The sequence below is a fragment of the Agelaius phoeniceus genome, chromosome 5, assembly GCF_051311805.1.
Source record: "Agelaius phoeniceus isolate bAgePho1 chromosome 5, bAgePho1.hap1, whole genome shotgun sequence".
NCBI lineage: Eukaryota > Metazoa > Chordata > Aves > Passeriformes > Icteridae > Agelaius > Agelaius phoeniceus.
This window is the reverse complement of record NC_135269.1, coordinates 64,431,001-64,451,909: the sequence shown is the minus strand read 5'-3', so window position 1 is coordinate 64,451,909 and position 20,909 is coordinate 64,431,001. Positions and strand designations below refer to the sequence as shown.

The 20,909-nt window shown below is 38.2% G+C and overlaps 1 protein-coding gene across 1 annotated transcript in view; it reads left to right on the top strand.

The window, feature by feature from the left end:
• The first annotated feature begins 8,868 nt into the window (after positions 1–8,868).
• Positions 8,869–20,909, top strand: part of SEMA3E (semaphorin 3E) — a 131,576-nt gene continuing 119,535 nt past the window's right edge. The window contains exon 1 of the mRNA XM_054631424.2: positions 8,869–9,718. Within this exon, the coding sequence (XP_054487399.2) occupies positions 9,604–9,718 (115 nt within the window). The 5' untranslated portion in view covers positions 8,869–9,603. The remainder of the gene's footprint in view (positions 9,719–20,909) is intronic.

Below are 20,909 nucleotides of genomic sequence, written 5' to 3'. Positions count from 1 at the left end.
GAACTTGTTCTGCCCAACCAACACCTCAAATTTTCACCTTGGAACAGTTTTTTTTTTTACTGTGCACATGCAAAATTTGGATCTCTATCTGGAATCAGTTTCACAGAAATGATCATCTGTTTTGGGGAAATTCCCAAAACAGGAAAAACAGGTCTAAAACTAAGAAACATGTTGGTCTTTTCTAAAACAAAATTTTTTATTTCCCATTTTTCTGTTAGTAAAAAAAAATCCAAGATTTTGAAGTCCAACCCAGCAAATCACTGAACATTAACTTAAAGCACATAAATGCCACTGTTAAAATCAGTGGAACTGTTTGTAGTCAGAAGGGTCAATCTGTTGCCTTGGATTATTGGAACAGAATAAATGTATTTTATTTATAGCGTTTTCATTTGTTTCACAAATAATGCTGCAACTAACTTGATGTAACCCCAAAAATTCTGTTTTGTGAATTTAAGGCATAAAATAGTGGTGTTAGAATGAATGTTAATAGCATATTCACACTTCTCATCAACAGTAATAATTTCAGAATATTTGGTGTTCTTAGCTGTCCCTATTAATAGAAATTGAATCAAGTCATTTTACACAACCAGAGAATGAGGCCATCCTGTTTCTGGCCTTTCTGATGATGCAACAATTTGGCTCTGAATCCATAGGAAAATTTAACTGAAGGAATAAGAACTACACAGACTGCAGTGACACACAGGAACCAAAATGAGAGGGTTCCACATTTTACAGAGCACTTCCATATTCCAGATGACTCAACAAATAATATTTTGATTATTGTTATTTTTAAAATTTATCAGAGCAGCTACTATGGTAGTTATGCTGAGCATCAACTAGCACAGCAACACCAGCCTGTACAACTTGCTGTATTGTAAATCAAGGATTCCCCCAGGCAGCCATAATTTGTCTGTCCTTCTGGTTTTGACTACTTTAACTTTTCTATTTTAAGGATTAAACATGTGCTTTGTGTTAGAGTAGGGAAGCCATAGCAGACTAAACTACAGTCTATGGTGACTTTGCCTTTTAGGTCGTGCCCTTCTTTGGTCCTGGAGGAAGATGGTCACATATAAAAACAAATTATGATTCAGAGAATCCCTACAGAGACATTAACCAGAGAAATGTGGTTTTCACTGTGCCTTCACCCAATGTACTATGTCCCTGTAAAAATAGTCTTGTACTGGTCTAATTAATTGGCTCTCTAATCCTTGCCTTGCCCACTACATACAAAGTGGTTTTGTAAATTCAAAAGAGACACGGTCCTGAGCCACAACATTTATAAGATCATGGCATCCAGGGATGGAAAACAACTAATACATCATCCGGTCCACCTCCCAGCAGGGCAGGGTAGCCTGTTAAAAATGCCTCAAATAACACAGCTTTGACCACATCCCGAGGCAGCCAGTCCTCTGCCTCATTCATCCTGCTGCTGGGAAGCTGCCCTTGATTTCCCTGGAAGCTTGTTTCACAGCCTCTGACTTTGAATTCAGCTCTGCTACGGAAAGGGAGCAAACCTCCCTTGCCTGAGGACAGCCTTGCACATCCAGACAATTGCTCACCTCCTGTTTATGCTTCTATCTCATTACTGTTCTTTTGAATTGGGGAAATTTGTTTAGATGAAATTTCTGCATCAGCCAATAGAGCCTCAGGATAAGATTTTTGATGTTTTTCTCACATCTCACAATACTATTGCACTTTCACTACACAGCTATAGCACTGGATTTCTGAGTATTTGTTCTAATGACTGAAACCCTAGGTTTTGCTACTGGAACAATGTAATATCATTATGAAGAGGGCATAATCTCAGTAGATGAGGGTAATACTTGTACAGCCTTAATAATAATATAAATGAACCTTAACAGGCAGACAACATATTTCCCTGAGATAAAAAATTCACTTATCTAGTTGGAAAATAGACTGCAACTACTATTTCACTTCCTCAAGGTTGTAATTTAAAGGATTTACTTAATGCTGTTTGATACCCTGTGCAGAGACTTGAAAGCTGAAGTTGTTGGCTCTTCAATAAAGAAAATTTATTAAAGCCCTTGGTTTTGGGGTCTTTTTGTTTCCTTTTTTTCTCTTTTTCTTTAAGTGACTGTGTGGTTGAAATAAATATCTGTCTAGACAGATGTCAAAAGTGAAATCCAACGATAAAGACTTTCTTCATGATAATAATAATAAAGCAGATGAAAAAAAAATTGTGGTGTAAAGAACACCCAAGTTCTGAATGTAGAGCCAGATCTTTTTGTTTCAGCTGTCACACAGCAAAGGGCACTCAGTCAGTCACTCAGCCAGACCAGAAGTTCTCCCTTACACAGAGTGTGGGTGCCGGGAGGGTGTGTGAGCACAGTAAAGTGGTTAGAAACACAGCAATGGATTTTGTGGTTTTCTCCTTTGAAAGCTATTATCTGGTTAATGCTGGGATTTCTGAAGACCTCAAGGGAAATAGATTTTTTCAGTTCTCATCACACTGGGGGTTCTTTTTTTGGAGAGGATTTGTACAGTCTGAAAGGTTTGAGAACTCCTTCCCAAAGCTCCCCACGGCTGCAGTGGGATCAGACACTGCTCACCAGGAACTGCTGCAAGACACTGGGGATTTGTATTTGTGCTTCAGTACCATCCCAGCACCTGGGTGTTAGCTGCCTGACAGCTGTACAGGGATTCAGAGCAGGATATGTACCCAGGAACATCTTTAAGCCACGGGGAGAATTAATGCTTTAACCACTGTGACACAGAAGCCTATCTGCTAAGCTTCTTTGTGTGCTGAAGCTGAATACAGACAGCTCACTTCCAAGCACACCCTCTGTTAAAAGCCAAAAGAATTTCTTTAGATTTATTCCTTCTTTCCCTCAGGTTTTGGACCCACGTTGCTGTCACAAGAAATCTAATACATTCCTAAAAGCAGATTATGTCCCACTGCTGCAAATGCCACAGCATATACCAGCTCTCTGTGTTCGGGATCTGTCATGGCATATGTCTTCCACTACTAGGAGTAAAAATGCAAATTCAGTGTAGCCCAGAACTTGAGTCCAGAAGTGATGATGTCATCACCTTGCTCAAATAGGAATGTGGAATCTTTTAGTGGGCAATAAAAGTGGTATTGATTTTTAAATATTCTGCATCAAAATGTATTTGTAGCACTAAAACCTGCAACTGATTTGTAGTAAAAATGGTTAATTTTTCAACAAATGCTTTTCATTTCACCTTAGGATGATAATTGCACTAAATGATGGTCACAGGCTTCAGACAGAAAATGTGTAATTTATAATTTTGCACGTCTGATGATGGAAAGAAAGATATTGTCTACAACTGTCTCCAACAATGGCCAAACACTTATTCTCTGCACAGAAATTAAAATTAATGGCTAGGAACTGAGGCCACTAAATGGCACCTTTAAGCCATTAAAAATCATCCTTCTTAACTAGTTATTTGTTTGTTGTTTTGTCTCATTTTCAAATAATGAAGCATCAAGAAGAAATCAACTGGAAGCAAAATCATGTAAAGGGAGAACAAAATGGTATTCACATTGATAATTTGGGTTAAAAAAGGGCATCATTAATCTTTAATAAAATATATCCCTCACTTTGAGTTAATAGGAAATAGCTGATAGATATAACTACTTTATATTAGACTTTTGACCATTACATATTTATTTCCTGCTCAGTGATCAGGATAGGAAATATTTCAGGCCACATTTCATCTTCAACAAACAGCTAACTGTTTCATTTATATTTTTTCTTTTGAGAGACTTCAGTAATTATTTGGTAGCAAAAATGTCATCAAAAATACATTCCTCTAGAGAAATCAGTAATTTGATTTTCATCCATAACTAACCATACAGATTGCTGTGACCCATGTACTAATGGTAAGTCAGGCACATGGAGTTGATTTCAGGAATAAGATACACTGATATGCCTGGTTTTTAGTCCAAGCTATAAAGAAATCAGTTAAGAGGTCTAAATTTGAAGAAAGAAAAATTTATTCCTGTTTTTTATAAGTTAGACAAAATACCCAATCTATGTCCCAAGCCGTATTGACATTCACCTGTAATTACACATAGAAACGATGTTACTGCAAACAATAATGTTCCAAGGACAGTCTGTTTCTATATTTACCTGCCAAAACCCTGTCCTTCTGGAATTGAGGAATGAAATTTAATTGAGACTCTTTTTCTTCTTCCAGAGCATTAATTTATCATGTAATTTTGTGGCTGTTTTGAAGTACAGGTTCATGTTCAGTCAATCTCTTTTGCTTAATGAATATTTTCTAAATTTTATCTTGGATCAAAGAGAATGCACTGCATATAAAACAAGAGAAATAACACTTCCCTGTCCTGGAGATATCTCATACAAACACTTCTATTTTCACACAGGGTTAGGCTCCAACTCCTGATGACAAAAGCAAAGACTCAAAATACTTCTAGTCGGAAAATTCCACAGAGGACCAGGTCTTATTATTATTTACTGTCATTTCCTTGTAACAAGCAAGATCTGGCAGCATTCTTCTGCTATCAGTTAGCATATCCTCCTGAGAGTCAGTGGTCAGTGGGGTCATTGAAGTGGTGGCTCTGCTCCTTTTTTCTTGAGAGAGATTCCAGAAGATATTATTGAGTGATTACTCACCTGTAGGATCAGCTTTTCTGCTTTTCTGTTGTGTCTTGCCAGCACTCTTAACAAATGTGTCCAAGGAGTTTTTAGGGGTTTGCTGGGAGCTAGGATGCTGCAGTACCTGACACAGTTTGGTGCAACCATTTCTCCCAGCGCAGCTCACATGAGGGAGTCAGTGGCCAGTTTGTAACAGAGACTGGAGCAAACATCAATTCCCCCCTCAAAGGCAGAGATAAGGCAGAGGTAACAGTTACATGATGTATTATAGACCTTTCCTTCAAATCCTACATCTGTTGTAAGAAATTTGTATGACAGAATTTAAAAGTCAATGTGAACTGCAATGCCCAGTGGACAAAGTGTCATAAAAAGATTTACAGATGAAGAACTGTAAAATAAGTTATTTAAATCTTTTTGTATTAAATAAATGGAGATATCATGACCTGTGTGCTACATCTACTGCAGGGTACTGTACATACACAGGTACCATTAACTGGTGAAAGCCACACAGCTCCTTTTGGGGTTGCTCACCTTCCTTAGATCTGCAGCCACAGTCAGACAGAGACAGAAAAAAGAGAGAATTCCTTCTTTGGCTCAGTGTATTGTCATCAGAAGAAAGATGCAGTTTTGGAAATTTTAAACCTGGTTTCTAGTTATGGTTATGGCAGATGTTGGACCACCCCAGCTTTAAATTTTCTAAACATTTCATTTTGCTTTATGGTTATAATGCAATTTGTTACTAGTACTAGTAGCTGCAGATCTACTTATTTATGTCGTGCTCCTGCGTTTACATTTCACTCTATCAGTTAAACTTAAACCAGTTCACACAATATGTCAGAAGTATTTTCTGTTAGAGTTCTTAGATTTACAGGCTCAACAATTTCATTACCATTGCTCTGGATCTGCAGCAGCTGTAGCAAATCAAACTATGGCTCACAGACTTCACATGGCAACTCACAATTAATTTGTAGTTCTATTAATGGACTCTTACTGTACATAAAGACTGCATATGCACACAGCAAACTTTTTTTCCCACTTTTAAAAAAACTCATCATCTTCCTCTTTAGGAGAGTGTAATTATAGGCATTCTACACTGGCAATCAAGTACAGGGTTTGCATTTGAATTTTCAAATACTCTTTACTTACAGGCATGTTTGCAGGCATTTTTTAACTTATCTGTCAGCATTTACTTAAGTGGCAATTATACTACTGAAACAAACTCAGGTTTGACAGAGATCTGTTGCATTTGCCTTATTAAACAGAAAATAAGGAGTAAACCCACCTTGTTTATTCTTCAGAGATCCTTGTACTGTACTACATGAGGGTTCCATAGCCCTGGGGCTTTGTGTTTGTACTGATCTAAGACTGAATCCTAATATTTGAACATCTGTGTTGCCATCCTTCTACCCACTATTTAAAACTGTAGAGGAAAAAGTCCAACTCCTTGGGGCAGGACTGTGTACCTATTAAATTGAAAAGATGCTGAGGTATAGAGCTTGACTGCCTTGCCTGAGGGCACACATTTCTCTTGGGTTGAAATTGTGTGCACCTCTCCACCACTTGCGTTGCCACAAATCTTGTTGTGTAAGGGTGCAAGGGCTTGCAATCCTCACAGAGCAATTTGTGAACGATAAAGAGAGGATTCACTCTGTGAGAACACAAACAGGGGGAAAAAATCTATATCTTCTGCATGTACCTGTATGTGAATCTTCCTTTTCTATTGTCAGTTTACTTTGAGTGCAGGCATCTTTCCCCATGCCCAGCAGCCATTTCCAGATTTCTTGCTGACAGCCAAAGCCTGAACACCGAGCAGCAGCTCCAGCTTCTGCCTCCCTGCCTTTGCCCCAGCCCTTCCCTCGGCAGGCAGGGAAGGAGCCTGAGGCACCCACGCAGCCCACCCTGCTTGAGAATCAGATTTCAGACAAAAAAAGCTTTGTCCTTGGGCACAAATATGAAAATCAGCTTGTTTGGGTATTTCTGACTCCTCTGGAGCTCCAGCCCTGGGTCACGTTGTGTTTGTGGAGAGCCAAGGAGTTGTGTAATGGCTGGGATATGTAGGGCTGGAAATGCAAGTGAGTGCATGCAGGCTCGGGTTGGTGGGGGAATTGCCCTTATTTGTATGCATGTATTTGTTTGAATAGACCTGCTGCACCCCACATCTTATCTAAACACAAAACAAGGCCTGTAGCTTCTAGCAGCTCCCTTGTGCTCCCTCCTCCAGCTCCCTTTCCCCTGCTGGAAAATGAAAACAGAACTTTAAACGTTGGGGAAATTGTTTTGGATTTGCCCCTCTAACCTTTTTGGTATCATCTCAGGATAACCAGAGTGTACCTATTCAGTCTGTTAAGCCTCTCAGATGCCAGCTGAAGCCCAGGAAAAGTAAAAAATAGCACCATATAGCAGCTTGGAGGGGAGTTCTAGAGAGAGACAATATTTGAGATATTGCACTAATATTTGCTTTACTCACTGAATATGGTTTTAGTTTTCATAGTGTGAGCTCACATTTGGATTTTTGTGTACTTTTTGAAAGTACATATCATAATTAAAATAAAGTATTACATTTTCCACAACAAGATCTTTCAAAGAAAAAAAATTCCTTTTGGACTACTTCAGAATCAGAAATGTTTACATTTTGTAAATTTATGATGACAGAGAATGAGGCTTTGAGAAATGTCTTAATTGTATGTTTGTGGGGTGGTTTCGGTTTTCTATTTTCTTTTAGGAAAGATGCAAATATTTCAATAAGAACTCACAGTATCACAACCAAAGGGGAGTCTTCAGTAACCTTACCAGGCACCAGATGATGCTGCTGCTTTCCAGCAGCTCTCAGTGGCCACAGGCAGAACACCTGTATGCCTCAGCAGCACAGAAAGGTGCCAGCAATAGCAATCCCATCAGGTGGAGACAAACTCATCCCTGCTGAGGGCTGTGCTTGCAGGCAGAGCCTGCATTGCCTTCTCCACTGACAGCATCTCCAGTACTCATGCTGAGCTGCTTCCAGACAGCTGGCACATCAGCATAAAATCCACTGCAACCTGCAATTGTGTGCAAGAATTGGAGCAAATAGCTGTGTGGGATTTAGCTGGAGCTCCCCAGGCTCAAGTGCTGCTGGCACAGCTTCCAGCTGATTCAAAGCAAGCCCAGGGATGTGTACATGACCTGCTCCTGGAGAACTAACAGGTACACATGACCTGCTCCCTGCTCCTGATTATACAGCAGCCTCCAGGAGTCCTTGGGCATTCTGAGGATTTACTTCTGTCCTTTCACCACAGCTGCATATTTTTTTTTTTTCCTCTGTCCTAGTAGTTCACATATTTTATTCTTCTTGAACAGATCTGTCCTCTCCCATCCATGTATCCTACTATTACATTTATTAGCATTTCATTATATTATTGTTCTGGGTTCTTTTCAGTTTGCTGGCATACAGACATGTCTTATTTAATCTTTCTCTGCAGATATTATTATCTCTGGTTGACTACCAATTTTTTTTGAGTGCATTATTGTCAAATGCATATATTAGTTTTCATTTTCCTTTCTTTGTGATTCTTTTTCTGTAAAAAACAATGAGAATTATAAAGACTTAACACGACTTTAATGCTTCATCCTATTAAAATAGTGCAATTGTTAATGTCTAAAATGCACCTTGCATAATCCTAAATGATTATATGCATGAGATCTTAATTACAGAGAACTTTATTCCTTAATTAATGTATTCCAGACATCTGTAGTTTTGATGTATAAAAACCTAGTTCTTGCCATGGGTATATTTTAAGTCACACACGCAAAAAAGAGATGAAGTTTTCTGGTACTTGTTAGCAGTGTAAGAGGTAGCTGCTTGGCACTTTTAAATCTGATGCTGTTAATCATTACAGTGCTTTGATCAGGCTTTTTTATTTTTTTAAATACTGGCCAATCCTACAGGCATCTATTCAGATAAACAATTTTACTGACATATATAGATGACCTCAGGTTCCAGAGTCAGAGACATTTAAAATGGAAAGGGAAGAAGCTACTGTGTAAAAGCACATGAGGGGCGAAAAAATGTAAAAAGCAGATCCTTTTTCTTTAAAGTGAGAAAGTGTATACAGTTAGACTCTTTTTACCCTGATCCACTTAGGAGCATGCTGTTTAACGACACTAAGTGATAATGTACTTAAATGGTTAATGCAAGGGTTGATCCTCCTCTAAGACTGAGCTGGGAACAAAAGCTGAAATGACTTTTTGAAAGGGAGGGACAGGAGGAATTCTGACCCTTCTCCTGGCGTTTTACAACGTGAAACCACAAAGCAATTGAGGAATCAGTGCACGGCACGTGGATTAAAACGCTTCCTAGAAGCAGCTAGGACTGTGCATTGCCTAAACCCTCCCTGAACTTTCCCAGTGAATACAGCAGCCTGACAGCCCGGCTTCCTGCTGGGTGGATCCTGCAACTCCAGGAGGGAATGGCACTTCTTGTTTTTAATTAGCAAAGGTGAAAGGTGAATTAAAACTAGCTGTTTGGCAAGTCAGAGCAAGGGGCTGAGTTCTGAGGAGCACCAAGGAGGAGGGTGCTTTCTCCTTTTTTTCCGTGTTTTTTTTTTTTTTTTTTCCTCCTCTCCCTCCCTCCTTCTCTGAATGAATTGCCTTGCAGGAGGGACTGAAAATACAGCTTCTTCCTGAATCCACTGGCAGAGTTACTAAAGACAGCTCAAGACACAACACTGCAGAGTAACGCCTTGGAATGTCCTTGCACTTTATAAACAATTGTCCTAGGGAGGGAATATTTTTACATGACATTTGCACAGCTTGACAAATGGCTAGCTGAGGCTGTGTGCTGCTCTGATGAACGTTGAATTTCCCACAGAGACACCCCACAAACTGACCAAAGAGAGAGAGAGAGAGAGAGAGAGATCAAACTGCACTGGCAAAGTGGAAGTTGGAGCCTTAAAAACACGCCAGCAAAACAACAAACAAGCAGCAGCAGTTCAGTGAAGAGAGCAAGAAATCAATCTTGGGCAGGATGGCATCTGCTCAGGACCTTGTGATGCTGGCGCTGTATGGCTCGTTACTCGCGCTACCGGCTGGATGTCACACAGCAGATACCCGGCAGCCGAGGTTACGGCTGTCACATAAAGGTAGGTCAGTGTGTCAGGCTTTTATAAAGACTTGGTACTCTGCAAGTTCATTGCCTTCACTGAATGCATTGCAGCGGGATTAAATTATGGTCTTTTGATAGAGTAAAGTGTTCCCGTTCAGAAGTCATGTGAATTGTTTCCTTGTGCTAAGCTTCACCCTAGATTAAGTTTACTGAATTCTGGAAGACTTAAGGTACTTGCAGTGATGATTTTAGACTACTGAAATGTTCTTCTACCTGAAAGTGTGTTAGATTTGCATGTCATTCTCTCTTACTCTCTGTGCTGTAAGAAGGCTGTCAGGTCTCTTATTAAGAGGGAAAGAAATGGAGAAGATAACCTGAAATTATTGCTGAACAAATGTGCATCATGTAACCCTTGAACAATTAAATGTCTGTTTCGCTTTTAGAATTCTATCTGTCTACAAATATAGCTAAGGCAAAAGGACTGAATTCCTGTGCAACCATATGATTCATTTTCTAAACTAGCAAGTGTCATCACACTATAATTAAAATGAGTACCTGCCAATGTAAGTCTGCTTGCTGTTTAACTGAGTTGCCCAAAGGAAAAATGTTATTTTTTCTGACATATTTATATAGAATACTTAGAACTTTTATTTTTGCTTAAAATTATTTAAGTCTCAGTTACCTGAAGACTGAACCATTCTTCCTTAGCTCCTTCAGTGTCTCTGTTCTGGATTGCATGTGATTTAAACTCTTCCCTATGATTTGGGTTTAATCCTGTATATATATAAAAAATACCTGTGTGTGCATAGCCATGGCATTTCAGTTCTCTGCAGCAGGACATAGATTTGTAGATTATATACTTAGACAGGTATGAGAGATGGTCATTGCAATAGGAGAAAGAAATGTAATTGTGCAAGATAAAGTGATGATTGGCCAATCAGTAATGTTTGGATATTACCTCTTAGGCACAGATGAAAACAAAATGCTTTTTTGCTGACATAGGTGGGAATGAGCAAATTCCAATTTACTCAAGAACATTTCAATGGTTATGCAAGTGATAACTAAGCTGCATCAGTGTGAAGTACATTAGAATACCTATTTTAGGAATGGCTAAGTTTTAAGAATTAGCAGCATCTAGAGATCCATGTGTATACAGCTTTACTCCTAACAAGGTTTAATTGTGTTTTATATAGCAAGCTAAATTACCAATTATAAGGAAGGGAGAAGCTGAATAGGATAATTGGTCTGAAAGTCTTGCTAGGAAGCTATAAGAAATGGGGCTTGCTTTTATAGGGCCATGAAATGTTTTACAGAAAGAAGTATTTTTCATGGAAAGCTGTCTTGTAAGTAAACAATTAATTGCTCTGAATGAAATAAATTATATGACCCCTTTTAACATATAAACCACTCTTCTTTTAACCTATAGTTCAGAGTACAGTAGGAATGAGTGCCAAATGCTGATTGTATAATCCTTTCACATCTCTTACTGTTGAAAATGTGCATTTGAATATTGATTTATTTCTAGATGTAACTGCTAGGGCTCTAATTGTTACTGACATTTGTTTGCTTCTGATGGGGTAAGGGGGATGAGAAAAGCACAGTAAATGAGACAAATAGACCAAGTGTTATGTTGGTTAAGTACTTTGGCTTAGCTGAACATTTTGGCAAGCTCCCCACTATGGTGCTGTGACTATTAACTGCTTCTCTGCTCACTTGTAGTAGTAATTGCTTTCCAATGGTTGGAACTAGTGCACATTTCACTGCATCCTACTTCTCTTTTCAGCAGTGAGCCAGTAATTTGGCCATAACACATCATAACTCTGATATGTTCAAAGAGATCTTAAAACATCCATTTCTCAAAGAGGGCCAAACCTTACCTGCCTGATGGCAGTTCCCTCAGATCCAACAACACAGAAAGATCCGTCCTCATAAATTCCCTACCATGGTCACACACATCACCATGTTATATTTCACCTTGTACAACACCCTATCACAGTTTTTACCCTTAGGAAATGAGACTGATTTTACAAGCAGCATTGCAGCCAGGGAGTGCCTGACCCCATATCCCCAGGCAAGGGTTGGAAATGGCATACCTGCCTGCCACCCTGGGAACAGCTACTGCAGCCCTCCCAGCCAGAAGAATGTAGCGACCAAGCACGAAGACAATGAGCAAATGTCACTGCTGTCCTCACTAATCAAACAGGAGCAGCAGGAGGGACCCTCATCTGAATTGCATTTGCTCCAGAGAAAGGCTGCTGAGGGTACCAGAGAGCTTGGGGAAGTTAAAAAGATGTGGTTGTGCACCCTCTGTATGAAGGTGCTTCAGCCTGTCCTGTGAGTTGCTGTTGTGGCACAGAGGATGAAGCCCCATATGTGCAAATTTTCAGTGTGGAGTAGCTGCAGCCTCAGATAAAAATTCACTGCAAAGAGCCTGCAACATGGGAGTGAGCAGGCTGCTGGCTGCCTCCCTTTGGAACTGCAGATGTTGGTGGCTAATTGGGATTCAGGCCCTTGTAAGATAGGTCAGTGCTGAGTGGCATGTTAAGAGTTTCTATGATGAGTATGATGAGGTTATGGACAGCAGATTATTTTGGGTTTTGTTTTTTGGTTTTGTCTGTTTGTTTGTTTGTTTTTGGTTTTGTTTGTTTGTTTTTGGTTTTTTTGTTGATATGGAAGAATATTTAAAACCAGTCCATTTTAAAGTCTCGTCTCCTTTCAGTCAAGAGAACACTTGCACAAATTAGTGTCCTTTGATTTTTACCAGTTCACAAATTATCTCTTTAAATCCCTTTTAAAGTGGTGCTCAGTGAAAGTGAGTTACTGGTCTGAGAGTGAAGGGGAACCTTTTGCTGCTCAGTGAAAGTGAGTTACTGGTCTGAGAGTGAAGGGGAACCTTTTGCTCTCCCAGCACACCAGACCTTCACCTGCAGTGCACACGTCTCCAAACCCACAGCAACAAGACCAGGTCCTAACCCTTGCAGAGGGGTCACCTGATGGATAGGAATACCACAATCCCCCTGCCAATTAAAGGATATATTGTGCAACCCCTGTTTGACTCCATGGCCATTTACTCTGCTTCAGTGGGAGTTAATGGAAGTCCTGCATTCATGAACTACTGTTAAACCTGTCAAGTCAATGCAAACTGTAATGGTGATTTTTGCTAAGGCAGGTGATGGTCTTAATTCACAGTAATTCACACTCAAATCTGAGTTTTGCCATTTCTTTATCAGATGTGGCTTGATCCTATAACCACCTAGCAGTCATTTTATGGTTCTAACTTCATTTATATTAAGTTTATATCCAGAACTTGAAGGTGTTTTCCTCAAACCATCATCTTGTGTGCATTAGGAAATTTATATTGCAATCAGTACCACTTGTGGTATTAGTGTTATGATTGCACTAAAGATCAGTGTTTGAAGATGACCAACCAAGATCTGTGTACTCCAATAGCTTCATTTTGATTTGTAGTGATAAACATGTGTTACAGCATGTCAATATTACAGAGAAATAGATTTCTGCATTATTAAGTTGTAGGTTGACAACTTCATTTAAAAATCATTAGCTCATTTTACATACAGTACAGACTCTGGCTAATGAGGTGTTAATGGGAAGCCAAGCTTCAGCCCCTGTTCTTTATAGGCTGCTGGTTAAATTCTTTCCCAGTGTCCCACAGTTTGAGTTCTTGCAATGGGAAATATATAATTAAGGTGAAATCAGCACACACTGTGTGTTAAAAAGAAACTATTTACATTACAGATTGAAATGGATTGGGTTTCCAGAGGACAGGAGGGATATATTTTTATAAGCCTAACAGAGCTACACTGGAAGCATGTGGGCCTGAAAGGCACATGAAGGACATAATTGTCTAATTCAAGCATTATGCATGGTTTTATTTGTATTTCTAATTGGTTTGGGATGGGGTTTTTTTCCTAATTCATAATTATGGTAAAGAACAAAGGTAATACAGTATAAAAATGAGATGTTGAGCCTTTAGAGTGGTCTGCACAGTTCTCTTGCAGTGATGGGGTCTGGTGCAGTTACGTGCAGCAATTTGCACATCTTGAGGGATCTGTTTTCTGTTTTACCCACTACATTCTCCTGAGTGGCTTGAGGGGTTTTGGCATTACCTGACCTCAGGTTGTGCAGCTATGCACTGGACACTGCTCTTGACTGGAAAAAGTGTGATTAAGAAGCAGCTGTGCCTGCCTTACCCATTGAAATATGTCTTTTTTACCTGTTGTTTAAACTGCTTGCAACTTTCTACAGTAGAATCAAGCTGCAGCAGGCAGAAGGAGCAGACTGAACTTAGAAGCAAATCATCTGGGTTAAAAAAATGTATTATCCAAGCACAAATATTTCAAATAGTAACATACTGCTAAGGAAGGGAGAGATGAAATATTGCAGACAAAATCTGATACTCTCCATGTTCATAGTCAGATTTTAATATGTAAAATGTGTAATGTAAAATGTGTAATATAAAATGTGTAATGTAGAAGAATTTAGGTTTTTTTAGGGCTGACTAGTCATCCTGGAGGGCTTCTGAGGTCTGTTACAGCAGAAAAAATGTTTCATTGCCATTTGCAGGAACTGCAGTTTCAGCACACCTACTTTAACTTCCCTGATATTTGCAATTTAGAATTTATTGTAATTGAGACTAAGAGTTTCACCATGTTTATCCATGATATCTTACTCTGTTCTCTAGCTAGAGGGCAGTAAAATTTCCTCAGGGGCTAACAACTACATTGAGTAACAAAAATGTGGGGAATATTTAGACAGTGATTTCTGAATTCTAAAGTAGGCAAATATGTTTCATGAAAGTATAGTTTTTCAATTAGTAATCAATTATTACTCATCATAAATCATGGCTAATTAATGACTAGCCACATAACCCAAAGCTGAATCATGATGGGTTCAATTTCATACATGAAAATGTTTTCTATTTCTAACAGCTTTCACTGGTTTTGAATGACTAGGAAAGAGCAATTTTCCTACCAAAGCAAATTCAAATTCAATAAAGATGTTAATTCATGCTTGATATAAATCACCTTGACTTTGTACCAAGATAAGGAACTGACTTGTGGTCTTTGTTTATGTATAGTCCAGAGAGGTCTGTGTACAAAAAAAAAGTAGAGGATATCATATATGTATTCACACATACACATAGATACATAAATACATATGTACATGTAAAATATGTGTGTGTGTTTATATATAACAGATTGAAGTTTTTGTATTTCTTACATTGAACTAAAGAGCAGTAAAATTCCAAGGGTTTAGAACCTAATGGTTTTTATTATGGCTCCACACATAAATGTGCGTGGGTATAAGGGCTGATAACCAGAATTCCAAGTGTTTGGAAAAAACAACTGACAAGTAATATTTTATAATTCTTGAGGCCACATAGAACTCAATGTTAGCTTAGAAATATCTTAGGCAAAGATGCACAAGCATCTCTAGGCCACTTATGAGGCAGACAGGAGAGCTTTTGCACCTCCTCCCACTGTATAGGCAACTGATTGTCTACCAACATTTAGGACAAGATTTAGGTTTATTATCTATCCATATCACAAGGGGTGACTGCTAGGAAGTTCTGGAGTGGCTACAAGTAATCTTAGAGTGCCTTGCTCACTGAGACAGGAATTTTTTGGCAGAGGATTCATGCTAGTTCCTTTCATAACTGCATTTTGTTGACAAAGGCTGCTGTAAGTATTGCTGTAGCAGAGCTCCGAGGCGGTGAGTGCCACGCCAGGGATGCAAGGAGCAGACGGTTTGCAGCCTAACATCAATCACTTTCCTGTTCCTGCTTTAAAGAACTATCTGAAGGTGCAAGATCAGAATATCCTGCATGTTGCTGCTTCTCTGCAGCTAACTCCCTGCTTTCAAAGTGATAACACCATCTGCTATTTTAAACTCTTCATCAGATATCGTACTCATCATTATTTCACTGAAAGCAGGCGTTATATTTTGCTTAAATGAAAAGAGGATTAATGCTATTTACATGATTTACAGGATGGTGTGCAAGGGTGAGCATCTGTGTTAGGCCTTTTGAGAAACTTTTGATCAATAAGTATGCTAAAAGTGTAAAGTGGAAATTTATATATTATTAAAACTCCTGCCCTGGTTTTCTTCTTGTAGCCAGGCAAATGTGATGAAGTTATAGCATGCAGACGGTGTAATTACAAAAATCATCATTTCTTGAAGAAATTCATAGCCTGTAGGAATAAAGATAACAATCTTTGTTTTACAGGGAAAAAAGCCCTCTTGAGTATACTATTTAAAATGTTTTGTGTTGGTTAGTTAATGTTTGGCATTTATTTAAATCAGTTAAGGATTCAGAATTAAACATGAAAGAGCGTGTTGAAAAAGAATGAAAATATTGCATTATAAAAATATGCAGTACTTTAGCCATGACTTCAAACTCCTCTTAAGAAAGGACTTAAATAATTTTGAAGAAACAATATTTGAGAAGTTTTAAAAATAAACTCCATCTTTAAATTGGTGAAAAATTTGAATTGTCATCACCAAGATTCAGTTTGAGGAACTGACTCTACTGAGCCTACTGTATATATTAAAACAAAGGAAACCATCATGTTTCTCTCAGAGCACAATTTTAAAACCAATGTGTTTATCTCACATTGACAAATTCCATTTTTGCCTTGGTCTTGGTTCTTCTGATCACCCTCAAGGCTACAAATTCTTATTTTGGAAGAGAGATTTCTCCTTGTTAACGACTTCAATTGAAAGCTGACTTCAATGTGCTTTTCCTCTAAGCATTTTCTTAGTTTAAGCTATAAATTGAAATGCTTTCACTCATGCTGCATCCCTTTGGCAAACTATTTTATAGCAGTCTAAAGACTATTTTTTTCCCCTTTCAAAACAATGTAAAGCAGGACTGTACCATTATGTATTCAGTTTTTTCTTACCCTGTGATGATTTTCATACTTATAAAAATCACTCAAGCAAAAGTATTTTAAGATAAATATTGTTTGGTGGGTTTTTTCATTTTTTTAAGATGCAATGTTACAAACAGAAGGAGTGGTTTCTCTGATTTGTCTCAGGGGTTCTTTGTGGCATTTTGATGCTAGACCTCTTCAAGGGGTTTGTAAACTGCAGCCCATTACAATCAAGCATCCAAATGCACTGTTTAGCTGCGCTGCTCTTGGTGAATGTATAATCTTAGTGATGAATCTCTGTTCCTCTTCTAGTCTACTCATTCTTATTTTACCTGAAATTTAGAGGACCTCCAGAATGTAATGGCATGCCAAAGGTTCCTTTTACAGTTTCTGTGCAAGTATGTACAGGAGGTCTGCAACCACAAAGTTGTCAAAGGGATGCCTGCCAAACATCTTGGCCCTGGCATGACACCCAGCCTGTGTGTGCAGCCAATAGCTGCAAAACTTGATTCACTCATGTAGCTGCAAAAAAATTTCTGATGAAATAAAAGTTGAATCTCATCTTTAAATTACTTTTTATTAGTCTCAGGTGAAAGCAGAGAATTGGCAGTTGTCTATGTCATGTCTTTCTACCCTGTCTCGCTGGAGTATACCTGGTGTGCTTTATTGCCTCTTCTGTCAATCAGAATCTGCTCAACTCTCATTAAAAGTCAACACGAGTCCTCCAGTTACATGTAATGATCTGAGATTTGTTGCTGAATGCAGTGTTGTGTTTCAGACTGAAACTTCATTTGCCCTGTGGAAGTGCCAACCTTTTCCCTCGTAAACTCCAGAAGAACAGAACCAATTCTGTGTACCAGGAAGCAGCAATAATCCATCATGTTTTCTTTGCTTTTCCATGGGGAAACCCAGTGCCATAGCACCCTCTGTAACTCACCTGCCTGCTACTGATTGCCTCTTGGTTCTAAGACCTCCAGTATCAAGGAAAGGATTAAAAACTGGTTTTGTCATCTTCTGCACATTACAAAGTCAATGTAAAAGAAACCCTCTAATGGTCAAATGGCAATGCCTAGTTTGACATATACATGTAACATTCAAAAATTATATTACCATTCTTGGTTGAATTTTCATATCAGAAGTTCCTAATAGTGAAGGAAACTTTCTAGTAAAGGAAGATTATATGAGAAGCATGAGACTTGTCTGCTTTGTGGGATCTATTGCAATATAGTTCAAAAGATCTTTATGAATATTTAACGTGAAAAAATAGAAAAAAATTAAAGGCCAAAAATTTCATTAATGAAAAATAAAAAAACCCACCAACATAAACTCAACCAAAAAATGTCTAGTAGCCAAAAATGGGAGAAAGACAAAAATATCACTGACAGCTTCTCCTATCCCTTTGGCCTGAGCAAAAGATGTTCGTTATTTATAAGAATTTGATGACAGGCAATATACAGTACTCTTCAGACTGTGATTTGGCAGGAATAGATATGAAAAAACGTTGTTTATGGTCCTTGTGAAATCATGTTGCTAGCATTTTTACTACATCTGTAATGAAGAATTTCAGGTTTTAGGAGATTTGCTTGTTGAGCATTTGCAGTTTATCTTCTCTATTTTTTTTAAATCCCCAAAAATATATTTATATGCAAACATAAATTCTCAACCCATGCTAGACTCCTCTAACATGATGATGGGTCTTTTTTTTTTTCCCCAAAAATAATTCTCTAAACCAAGGGACCAGTGCTTGGAAGATAGGCATTCAGTGAAAGAAGATTTAACTCCTCTTCACATCCTTAATGTGTCTGTTCTCTACTTCTGTGTTTATTTTCATCTAAAGGATTCCTGACTTCATACTGTGAAGCAATTGAAGCTTCTGTGGGGAGTCAAACAATGGGGTTTTTACTGTTGCTAAGTTTGCTTTATAAGCTCTTTCTTACAACACATTTGTTTAATAGGCCTAGTAAAGTGGTGAATGCAGCTGTAAATATATCTTTTATTTGTGGATGTGCAATAAACATCACAAGGATTTTGGTCTTTTCTTATTCTGATCTTCCTGACACTGGTGAAAGGAAATAGTAGAAAATGAATGAAAAGTGCCTTAAACTGATTGCAGAAAACAACAGACCCCACATACCTAAGGGTTAGTACCTTGTTTCTCTTTTAACAGATGGTTTCTCCCAGCAGTGTTACTAAAACTTAATAATAGCAAAATAATAGGTTTCTTGATGTGAGGGAACTATTCCAGATAGCACTATTCACTGGGGTCATCGCTGAAGGTCATTTTTCATCCAGAAAGCTAAAGGTTAGCAAGTGTTGCTCAATTCCATGAGCTCCTGCAACTCTTTATTTATGATTAAGCTAAGTGCTCTCCTGTGGGTGTGTGGTAAAAGCCAAGAGTAAAGGAAAATAAACCCATTCCTTTATATATTAAATATTTCATCCTAGTTGATTGAGAATGGTATGATGCAAAGCTTGAAAGTATGTGCTGTCTGGGAGCCCAGGAAGACATAAACTGTCTTGGAGATCTTGTTCTTATTAGTGTTGTTGCTGAGAAAATGTCTTGTCTTTACGTGCCCGTGTTTACATGCAGTAAGTTATTATTCTCTCTTCTCTGCTTATCTTAGGCATGGCCATGTCCTCCTGCATATTTTCAGGTTACACAAGCATCTGGGATAGCAGTCATTTCTAAACACACTGCTGAGAAGGTGTTAAAGTATTCAGCAGGTTCAGCACTTATTGTAGCTCATAACCAGGCTGTAAACAGTCCCAAGCACTTTACTGATTCCATAGTATTCCTTGTTGAGGGACTGCAGCTTCTGTGGTTTAACTCTCAAGCTCTGCAGTGGGTTATTTCATTTCTAGAAGAATTGAGTTTTTGTAAATAAAATGCTTCACATTTAGAAGTTAGTAAAGAAGTGTTTCTCCAACAATGGCTCTGAATGCAGTATACTGTCTTTAAATGCTATATATGAAACCTTTATTACAAAACCAGAATAATTAATACAAAAATTGAACCGAGACCTTATTTCACTAATTACAATAGCAAACCTCCAATAAACTTTTGTGACTACAAAGTTGCCAGGATATTCCTGTCTCCTGACCTTACTCTCTGAAAGAGTGATTCATTTGGTCATTGTATTTCACCTGGAGTTGTATTTCTATCTCTGTTGAGTTTAGAAGGAGAATAGTGATCAGCTTAAAACAGAGTCCTTACATTTCAATAAAAGTAAGTAAGATGAATTTGGAAAGAATGTCTGATGACAGGTCTAGCATGTTACCCGTGTAAGGATAAAACCCTTTGTCTGAGAATGACTTACTGCAGAGTTTACAAGCTGCAGTACTATTGCCTTGATAAACTATAAGTAAAGATATAATTCTTAAGTAGTCTGACTTTGATCTAATAATGGTCTGGAAGAAGAGGATGGATGTGTAGTCATTTGAGCAGTGACCTGAGCAGTGTAAGTTGCTTCCAGAGCTGCTGGACACAATTGTCTCTGGACCACAGTAATGACTGATGTGCTCTGCACCTGCTTCCATGCACAAGATGCTGATTTAGATTAAGCATGGCATGCTTAGGTTAAGCAGCTTTCAGAACAGTTTAAACCAAATTGATGTACTTTTGTATGAAATAGGTGAGCCACTCACAGCTGTCTGCCATAGCTCAGCTACTCCTTAGCAAAGAAGCAGTAAAAAACTGCTGGAGGTTAGATACAAGCTAAGTTATTTCCACTGCACACAAAGTAGCATTAAAGACTATATCCTGAAGCTTTGGTTCTATAAGTATTTGATCTTATGTGTGTACTTTTAATTATACAAATTGTTTCTTTGATTGAAAGTTCAGTTGGGGTGTGTTTGCAAGATCAAAATCTGCGGCATGGATTCTTTGAGGCCATCCCTGTAGTGTGATCCATTAAGATCAACGACAAAAGTTGTTCTATTTTGCCCATACCTCACGCATTACAAAGCAACTTTAAACTTTGAAAATTCTGATTTATATGTACAATTTAACTTTCTATTTTTTTCTTAAGTTGAACACTTATGGAAAATCTTGAGAATTGTAACTTGCAGTCCTCCCTTGTCATAAGGAAAATGGTATTTCCAGAAGATGCTTCTTTGAGGCTTTTATAGAGCACTGTAATATGTGTGGGTACATGTCATTAAGAATTGTGGAATAAATTTTACAAGTGCTGTATGTGGTCTCTGTAATTTTCTTGACATGGAACAACCCCTTACTTTCTTAGAAAATGTAACAAGTTACTTCATAATATCAGGCTAATAGTTTTCTTTTTCTTTTTTTGTGGTTTCACATTTACTGCTTTAATGTGTAATACTACT